This window comes from Pteropus alecto, unplaced genomic scaffold (genome assembly GCF_000325575.1).
Source record: "Pteropus alecto unplaced genomic scaffold, ASM32557v1 scaffold24, whole genome shotgun sequence".
Classification (NCBI taxonomy): domain Eukaryota; kingdom Metazoa; phylum Chordata; class Mammalia; order Chiroptera; family Pteropodidae; genus Pteropus; species Pteropus alecto.
In genome coordinates this window covers 18,217,057-18,227,920 of record NW_006439192.1, presented here as the reverse complement: position 1 = coordinate 18,227,920, position 10,864 = coordinate 18,217,057, and the positions used below count along the sequence as shown (strand labels likewise).

The 10,864-nt window shown below is 35.7% G+C and overlaps 1 protein-coding gene across 1 annotated transcript in view; it reads right to left on the bottom strand.

Annotated features, from left to right (window-relative positions):
* TENM3 (teneurin transmembrane protein 3) overlaps positions 1-10,864 on the bottom strand; it is a 400,387-nt gene that overhangs the window by 57,769 nt on the left and 331,754 nt on the right. The window contains 3 exon segments of the mRNA XM_025050015.1: positions 839-1,100; positions 1,664-1,783; positions 2,782-2,998. Of these exon segments, the coding sequence (XP_024905783.1) occupies positions 839-1,100; positions 1,664-1,783; positions 2,782-2,998 (599 nt within the window).

Genomic DNA, 10,864 nt, shown 5'->3' with positions numbered 1-10,864 from the left:
CTTCATCTGAGTGGCTTACTGCTTTGTTCCATTATAACAGTGCCTGGTTAAATATTTGAAGAATGAATGTGACAAAGCTGCTATGCACTGTTGTGTTTTAAATACCATGCATTTTTACTCAGCATTCATGAATGAAGTCCATTATTATTGTACCTAATGTTCTGCCTTTAAGATCTAACAGTTATTTCTAATTGGAAATACATAGGAAAGAAAACGATTCCCAGATATTTCGGTATATCAAGCAAATGGTGAAAGTATGGTTGTTTTAAAGAAAACTGTAAGTTTTTTTTTGTTCCTGCAGAGAATAAAGCTTTATGAATTACAAATTATTAGAGCTTAAGACATGATACCGTTTTAAAAATAATAAGATCTTGAGAAAATTAATGAACATTTTCTGTCAAAAATCATCTTTTCTAAAACATTTTTAACTTACGATAATAATTAAATGGTAAGTTATTCAGAGTAATGACCATGCATTTGTTCAAAGTCAGCCAGGTACACTATTGGCACTAAAAACTTTCCAGTGCATGAATAAATGAGCAAAGACATTACTAGCCATTGAGTTTAAGCTGTTTTTCCATTTGGCTATAACCAATAAATATATACAGATGTAGCCTGAAGAAAAAGTATTTTGAATAGATCTTTAAGATATAACTAGATAGCTTACTGTAACAATACCTATTCTAGCACACATGCACACACACGCCACAGTCTATATTCATTCTATAGAATGATTTAGGATAGCACTGGAATTCTGTAATCCTTTTAAAAGGTTCTTTGGAAACCACGTGATCTGAAAATGGTTTATTTAAAAGTACTGGCTGCTAGAACATTTTACCTGTGTTTCAGGAATAATGGGACTGTCTTCAGGAGAAGATCTGAAAAAGGTGGATAAAGGTGATGACACAATGATAGGATTTGGCCTCACAAATCCACTCAGATCACAGCTGGGAATGTCATTCTCTTCTTTCTTCATGACTAGGGTATCCATCACATAAAAGACATTCCAGGGAATCCACACAGTGTGATACTGAGTGAGGAATGGGGATCGTTCAAATACCAAAGTCAGAGAAGCCCCACCATTTGCCACCAAGTCAAACCTGAGAGAAACAAGATATATTTGGTGAATTGTCTGGATCCCACAGAACTCCTGAATTAACTTAACCTCCTTAAATTAATATGCTTTACAAAGAAAATCAACTTTTTCTCCCAACTTTTATATGAAATAGTTTCAGATCTACAGGAATATTAAAAGAATTACCCAATGAACACCCATATACACTTTACTTACATTTGCCAATTGATTAACATTTTCCCAATTTGCTTTCTTATTATCTACCTATCCACTCTTTTTTTAGAACCATTTGAGCTTAAGTTGCAGATATTATGAAACGCCATTCCTAAATATTTCAACAAGAATCTTCTAAGACAAAGAACATTCTCCTACAAAACCACAACACTATTATCACGCCTTAGAAAATGAAATCAACTTTTAAAGAACTACATGAATAAATTTCTGCCACATGTATTGTCGCAGATTTCTAGAGTCTAAGGTTGTTATATTTCTATATTACAAGGGGCAATAAAACATACTGGGTGATATAAGCATGTCTAGTTCTTAAACTTAAAATACTTTAAACCGAGACAGTGTCCTGGGACTCACATTCCATCTTGGCGGGTAATAGTATATCCATATTCCGGGTAATGGAAAAATGAGACATTTACTCCAATAAGTGGAGTTCCATCAGCAGTTAGTACTTGGCCTCTGATGACGGATGCAAGGCTGTGGGAAAAGTAGAAGAAATAGAACGAACATTTGTCTTCTCAGGCCAACATTATCATGATTTAGAGATAATTCAACCTTGGGATAAAATAACAGTATCATACGCAATCATTATTCACAAAAACCAGACCTGAAATACTCCCAAGACAATGTCTCTTTTAATTCAGTGCAATTCACATTCTCTAAATGCCTAGTGTTTACCCTGGGTTTTAAATTGTTGCAATCTGGTTTTTGGAGAGTTATCCAAACCAATAATTTAGAGATGAATTTTTAAAATTATAAACTGTGCTTTTTTCCATAAGTCATATGTCTGGTGCTTACATGAAGAAAAGTATACTTTCCAATTAATTCTGAGGCAATCCGTAAATCTGTAGGGACCAAGAAGTACAAGATTTAAGGGGGCAATCAGGAACATTTGTGCAACAACTTTTAATCAACTGCTGGATCTAACTGCATTAATGCTGTGAAATTACTGCAGACCCAGGAGTTCTAGTGTAAATCATCTTCTTTGCTCAGTGAGACACGAGACACCTGCTTTCACTTACTGGTTTATTTTCAGGTCATTACTGCTCTGTAAAGCACCAGCCAAACAGCTTATGCGATCTTGCTGCCATGCCGTTAGCAGTTCCATTACATTAATTCATAATTTATATTATTTAGTGAGCTCAGCTAAAAAAAAAAGTACACTTCTGTTTTGCCTTTTGGGGTCTTTTCATTGCTTCTTTTGAAACACTTCCAACTGTGCTAACTAGTTAAATGAAGATTTATTGACTCCTTAATGGGATGTCCTGTTATGTCGCAGGTACTGAAATTGATAAAGTATGTGAACTGTGTCAAAAATGCTGGAAATGAGAAGTTTGGTGAAGAATTTGCAGAAAGAGGAAAAACTGCATTAAGAAAAAGCACTTTGCTCAAATTCACAGTCATCAGCATTCCACGTAAAGTGCACGTAACTGTTGGTATCACTAAGGATCTATATAAGAAAAAGATGCATTAACCTCTTATTGAAAGGACTTTCTCCAGGTATAACGTGGGTGCTCTCAGATCCTATAAGAAAATTGATTCGATCATAGAAGGATTTGGCAGCTTGCTGAGATGGTGATTGTAAGCTTTGGCTAATGATGTCCTGAGGGTCAGGCAATCCACGGCAGTAGGGCTGATTTTGGCAGGAACTCTGTAAACAGCAATCAGGATCCATGCAGTCAACGAGTCCATCTGCAGAGAGAAATGTAAACCAGTAAGAGAATTCCCTTTTCTATGCCACGATGCGGAATATGTTCTGTTTGTTGGTTTTTTTTTTTTTCCATATAGACTGATTTGTCTCCCCCGCCCCCCTGCCCCTATCTGAGAGTAATTCCTATGAGGTATACTTTTTGGAAATAGATAAAATACAAACAAAATACTTGCAGCTGCTTTCGTATAGAGTAAATGTTTGGATTGGAGATGGCTGAAAAGAATCAGAGAATGCTGATTCTGAGTAACAAATAAAAAATTACTGATCAGAACAGTCTATTCATAGGGTGAAGTAATATGGATTAGGTTTAAGTATAATTACTCAAGCCTTCCATATTTTAGAGAAAATGCACTAGAAGTTAACATAGTAAGTGTGCACAGTAAATGGATAGGGAACTTCATGGGGTGAAGTTCTAAAATTTGGGAACGGGTCAGAAAATGACTGTGAAATGAAGCAAGTGCAAATCAACACAAAATGGATGAGATTAGCCGACCACCTTTCAAGGAAATCGCTCTCCGAGGAAGGTACAGTGTGTTCCAAATAAAAGTAAGGCATTTCTCAAATTTTAAACAGGAGCCTGAGCCCCTACTATGCCTCCCTAAAATGGAGGCATTAATTTAAAAGGTGGCAAATGTAAGCCATAATAAGACATCTAACACAAAAAATTGGCCTCTAGTGTTGGTGACATAAAAAGAGTGATGGATAGACTTTGCCAGTGCCTTCTCCAAGAACATCGAAAGGAAACCACATTCAATGGCCCATGTAAGTATCTTGTTTAAAATATGTAAACCAACCCATTAGTGGATAAGAGTGTAACATTATGATGGTTTGATGACATTTAAAATTATTTATCACTGACCAGTTGATACATGAATTTTCATCTGCTTGCCAATTACATTTCTCAGTGTAGATTAATAAAAACGTTGATTTCTGAGGACTTTAATCACTTTCGGGAGAAATGACAAAATAGTTTTAAAATCGCCAAACCTAAGTATCAGGTTTTAGTGTAACCCTATTATGGCAAACTCAGCTGAAAGTATCTACTTGACCAATACATTTTATTTACACAAGTGTTTTTAAATAACTTCTAACTTTTAAAAACCACGCTAGCTATTTTCTTTTTGCTTTTTGCTTTAGGCCATTCTTATTAATAGAATATAAGCTTGCCCCTTCGTTATCTGACAGCAAATTAAGACAAAAGAAAATAGACTAAATTGAATTAGAAGCAGGTCAACAACAACGCAGGTGAGGTGAGAAACAGATGAGGCTCAGTCCTGGCTCAGCGTCCGCACGTAGTTTTGCCCACCCGAAGAAAAATGTAGTGAACACTTTTGATTTCTCTCAACACCTATCTCCCTTTTGTTGGGCAACAGCTCTAAGTTCTCATTTGAGTGTCCACCCCTTTCTGGCTCTCAGTCCAGGTGTAGATTTTCCTTTCATGTTTGGTTCAGAAATGTACATGGGACCTAACTTGTCTAACCAGAGTGAATTTCAGGTGCTCTCTGAAAAGAACTCCCTCGTCTCCCCAGCGGGGAGTCTGGGGCTGCTGCAACCATGTTGCTGCCGCTGCTGGAGAACCTGACTAGGGATGGAGCCATCCCAGAAGGAGCAGAGCCAAGAGCTAGAGAGAAATAACAACAGTCATAGTGACATCTTTGGGGTTTTTGCACGAAGCTGCCCCTGACAGTCTGGGGCTTTTCAGTTCCAGAAGTAAAAGCACTGCCTTCTACCTTACGCCCATTTGGGTGGGGTTTTCTGTCACTTGAAACTGAAAGAGACTTAGTTCATCTACAGAGAGTAACTAAAAAAAATCTTACTATTTTCCTTGCAATTGAAAGAAAAGGTTAATAATGAAACTTGAATTAAATTTATATGTTGGACTCTTTTTACATTAATATTTTAATTTTTTTACCACAATTTCTATACACATGAAAACATATGAGTGAGAATTTCTGCTAGGCAGATCTATGACAAATTGTTTCCTTATGATAGTCAGATTTTCATGTATATGTCTGTTATACTTCTAAAAAATGTGTTGTTAATTGTTCGAAACTGTATATTATTCCTTTGACAAAAATTTAAAATCATGTTTTAAGAAAATCAAACGAAACTGAGCTTTGAAATTTCATGTGACTTTATCAAAGTATTACTTTCTTAGCCAAAAGGCCACGGAGATGAAAAATGTGTAAATATTTCTCAATATTTCTAGTGAAAGAAAGATGAAACTATGTTATAGGCTTATTTTTCATGAGGATATATTATAATAATACAATAGAGTATATATTTTCTCCATCTTTCTGAAAAATAGAAGCACAGTTATTAAGACTCATTTTAAAAGTAGTAGACTATTGAATTATCGCCCCAATGTCATTTCTGGCTTCAAAAAAAAACAAAAAAAAAAAAATAAAACCCTTTCAGTAACAATTCATGATTATATGTTGAAACTTTATGAGAAATCTTTAATATGTGTTTTATGTTGTACTTAAGATTTTTTACTTCATGAATTTAGAATGAGTTTACATGTGCTTGGGAGAAGAATCTAACACAAATATTTGATATTCTTACGTGTTTTCCCCTGATATTTATTCTTTTACATAAGTAGACACTACACAATAAAGAAAATACTTCCAAATACTGTATTATGTTTTCTCTCCACTAATCTGGTAAATTAAGGGTTAAATGCCCCTCATCAGCTTCTCACCCCCAGGATACTCCTACCGTGTCTTCCTTGAGGCAGTATTTGGTACAGTTGCCAAAGAGGAATACTTGAATTTAGTCATTCATCTTTGTTAGTTTATAAAAAGCAAATGTACATCTGGCATGTAGTCTGCAGGTCATAAAACTGCATGAGATTGACACCTTCTGAACTAATCAGTTGGAAATGCATTTTTACAAGCCTCTCTGCTAACATCAATCAGAGAAAAAAATCTCATTTTCAACAGCCAAGATGCAGGGACACACTGTTTGTTATTTTTCTGCAGAGTTTATCAGTAACTTGCCCAAGCAAGTGACGGATGGTTATGAATCTGGCTTCCTATAACTTGAGAAAACATTTTTCATTCTTTGTCTGTACTTATATGGCTAGGGCTATCTAGTAAGTTGATTACCCACTTGCCCAAATGTATACTGTAGCAAAATTGTCTTTGTGGAATAGCTTCTCAAAATCATCGAGATTCCACTTTAGTTTCAGGAATATCAGGTCAGCTTAAATTTATATTGGCATAGAAGCCATATCTAATAGGATTAATCATAAAAAATCTCAAGAAAATCAGAAATATTCAAACACTGAATAATAATATTAATTATCAATTAAGAGCCTTTCTTTAGTTTAAGCTTTGCAATGTAAGGTACTTTGATGTAACGTAGATAATACAGTTTATGTTTTTACTCGATCCTTAATAACACTGCTGTAGTTCTCATTTTTAAACATGTTCTCATCTTTCCTTAGGCTTTCATTGGACTTTAACAGTGGTTGGCAAACTTATTTTGTAAAGGGCCAGATAATAAATATTTAGGCTTTGTGGGCCACACAGTCTCTGTTGCAACTGTCAGACTCTACCTTTATAGCATTAAAACAGCCCAGCCCTAAACGATATGTAAATGAATGGGTGTGAGTGTGTTCCAATAAAATTTAATTTACAAAACCAGGTTTGGGCCCAAGGGTCATAGTTTGCCAACCTCTGGTCTTGCTTTAAAGTTTCTACCTTGCTCTATTTCCTTGTGTTCTTTAAATCGTTCTTGGTATTTTTTTCTGGCAAATTTAAACAAGGCACATTTTGCCAGATTATTAAAATTTCCGAGTCCAAGTCTTTTCCTAGGTTAATCCTCGAGGCTGGCTTTGATCTGCTTGTCAAAATTCTCACTTCTTTCTTTCACACAGCTATGGATACTTTAATTTGCTTTTCAAAACCTTGATTTACAGACTGGATAAAAAGTCATAAATTTCCTTTTAGTGCATTTTCTTTTTTACTCAAAAGATAATTAATGCCCACCCCTCCTTTCCTAAAGTATTTGGAAGGCCCTCTCTCCATTCCAAGCTAGAAGGAGAGGTAGAAATTCTGATGCAATGTTTTATCTGTGGACTTCAAAATTCTAAAGTGTACAGGCAGACCTTTCATTCCTCTTTTAAGTCATCATTCTGTAATATGCTTGAAATTAATTTCTTCATTATTGAGATCATGTTTGGTTTTCTGTATCTTCTTGTTTTGTCTCTAACAGCTTTCTTGATGGCTTTAGTCTCTACGTTCACATCTAGTGATTGCGGGGTGATCATTCTCCTGAACTCCAAATCCACAAACTGCCCTCAAGATATTTCCACTTGGATGCCACACAGGTATCAAATACTTAACGTGTTTAAAATACAACATACGTGATCTTCTCTAAACATACTACTGCTTCTATACTGCCTCTATCAATGAATGGTTCCACCATCCACCCAACCAGGTTCTCAAAGCAGAAACCTGCTATCATCTTTTCTTCCTCTTCTCCCTTCCTTTTTCTCTGCACCTAATCAATTACCAGTTCCTTCTTTTCTTCACCCCAGATATCACTTGAATCAGTCTATTTCTCTTCATTTCACTGAAACTCTGCATCAGGCCAACATGGTCACCTCTTGACAAAATCTCAACAATAGCTTGGTTTCTCAAGTTCTAATTTTGTCCCAACTATTCATTCTCTACATTTTAATCAGAGAAATCTTTGCAGAAATCAAATTTGATTATTATTTCATTTCTTTAACTAAAATATTCCCTTTACTTGATCCCTGATGCCTTCCGAGTAGTTGGAACTCCTTAATGTGGCTAATGAGACCTTCTGTGATTATTATTTCCTCTGCCTGGAGACCTCGAACCCGCTCTTACTCCCCACCCCACCCCCACTCCCTTTCGCAATCAGCTCAGGCAATGGTCTCACGAAGCTCCTTGAGGGATAATTTAGTTTACTGTTGTATCCCCAGCATCTAGTATACTTCTTGGCACCAAGTTGACATAAGATATAGTTGCTGAGTGAAGAAAAGAATGAATTCAGTTCCTAGGGATTGTGAGATTTAAACAGGTCAAAATAAAAAGCACATTAGAGACACCTACTGGTTTTCTTCTCCTGCTCTTTTCTTACCCTTAGATACTATGCGATTCCTTGGATTCCTCTTTATTTTTTACTCCACTAGATATTTAAAAATGTTCTTGATTAACTGGACATTAAGCGATCCACAAAATTATAAAAAAGCATTAGAAGAAGTTATATGAAATTTTATGTGTAATCTTACAAAAGGAAAGGCTCTACTTATTTATGAAGACTCAGAATTCATGAATGAAACATTATGAACATTTATCTCATATCAATTGAAAATCTCTGCATGACAAAAGACAACATAAACAAGCTTAAAAGATAAGTAAAAATCTGGGGTAAAACATCTGCAACGCACCTGATAAAGAATAAGTGGAATAAACAAAGAAATCCTAAAAATTAAAAAGGAAAAGGCAAGCAACTCAACAGCAAGAAATAGGCAAGAGAAATATAAATAAGCAGTTAGCAAAAGAAGAAATAGAAATGGTCAAGAAACATATATAAAGATCATCGATCTAACTAGTAATTAGGGAAATGCAAATTAAAACAATAAAAATGGAGTCATTTTCAGCTGTCAGACAAAATTCATATTTTTCATTTTGTTGGACAATTTTGTTTATGTACAATGATTATGTACAGACTAAGAACAGAGGGAAATAAACACTCTCATACTGATGAAATGTAGAGTGTAAAACCTACTTACAAGGCAAGTTGGCAGTAGCTATCAAAATTAAAAATTAAAGTACTCCTTGACCTAGCAATTTCACTTCTAAAAATCTATCCAGAAAAGATATTTGTACATTTGCACAAAAATTTATATGCAGATATACACAGACACAGATTCACTACAGATTCGTCTTTATACTAGGAGCAAAAAAATAAAAAGAAACAACTAAGTTATTATTAACGTAGTAGTGGTAAAATTAATTAGTACAGCCGTGTTTCTATTATAAAGAACACGATGGACCTATATGTATTGGAATGAAAAAAATCTCTATGATACTCTCTCTGGCAGAATCAAATTTAGATCAGTACCTATCCCATTTAAATTTAAAAACATAAATGTACATATAAATCCATTGGAAGAGTAGAAGTATGCTCACCAAGTTGTTGACAGTAGTTAACTCATGACAATGAGAATGTAAAATCTATGTATTATGGCTAGTAACAACCCTTACCACTAACTCAGAGGCTCTTACCATGGAGCTACATGTAACAGAGAGACCAGTTTCTAAAGAAACTCTGCAAGGCCTATTTCTACATTTGAAGCTTCAGGTGGCAGCTAATGGTAGTGGGTATAAAGTATAGGAGAGTTTTTTAGTTCTAGCCTGTGTGGCTCTGATTTTCCACCCCTTCTAAAACTCATTCGAAAAAGTGCTAAAACCCTATATTCCTTGTGTACTATTGGGAAGCTCATGGGGTCTTTTGTCTCTGAGAGCACAAGCTGGATTTCTTTTTCCTAGAATGGAATTGACTATGTTCTAAAAATTCTGTGAATAGCAAAAGGCTTCAGACTAACCTGAGCCTCCTTCCTGAAGTCAGATCCAGTAGGGTCTTTTAAAATCATAGTCATTCCTCCCACTCCCCAAATCATCTCTACTAGCAAAATACATTTCGAGGCTCTGAGACTCTGAGTGCCACTTTAGGTTCTGATATCTGAATTCTTTTTGGGAAGTACGTATGGTCTCTTGTAATTTCCCTTCCTCTCTTCCTCTCTCCTTCCCTCCCTCCCTCCCTCCCTTTCCGCCTTCTTCTTTCCCTCCTTCTCTTCCTTCATTCCTAATAATTTTTCCTCTCTCTTCCCAGTTCTGTTACTCATTTTATTTATTTAATTTTTATTTTTAAATATGTTTTTGGAGAACGCAGTAGTCTCATCCTTCTTCTAGAACTTTAAAAAAAATCTATTTTCAAATATTTCCTTATTTTCACTTTGTAGTCTCCAAACTTAGATGGCCTCTACATTCATCCTACTCATTCTGATACTTACACTACAATTTCATTCATTTTTTTTTGCTCCTCTGTTTTACCTCTTGTGCATTCTTACTTTTTCTTGCAGTTTGAACTTTTCATTTGCATATTCTCTCATTACTGTTTCTTTCTAATTTCCGAATAACCTCAACCGAATTGTGCTTTCTTCTCTACCTCTGCTATCATCGGCCTCCAAAGACTTCTGAAAAAGCCTGTTTTACTTTGACATATCTTCTTGACATATCCCCACCAAGTCATAAGTCTGAAGGACCAACAATAACTCTATCTACTTACAAATATGATGTATCATTCCTGGCAGGATTTATATTCTGGCATTCCAGTATTCCTGCACGAAGTTTGGTATAAGGCTTTAATCAGTCTTGTGCCCTCGACCATCTAATCTTCAGGAAAGGGCTTGAGTGCTATGCCTCAGGCACTCACCCACAAGGGGGCTATCCCTGGAGGACCAGTCAGGGAAGCAAGATGTCAAAGGGAACTTCGATTAGATCTCTCTAATGAGAAGAAAGATGGGAACATGGTAACAACTGCCAGAGATAATGTATTTTGGAGAAATCATCTTGTTAATAAGTATGTCAAGTTTCTATAAAAATAGTCTCTGGCAAGCTGTTGCATTTTGACGCTTGCATAGAGGGACCACCATATGGGAAGCTATTTAAAGTCAAGAAACCCCTGTTGAATGAGATTCTTATCAGGCAGGCTAGGTAAAAGCAATGATACATATCAAACTATACAGAGAGAAGTGGATGGCTGACTTGCCAATCTGGGGTATGGAAAGCACACCAGAGGTTATGCAC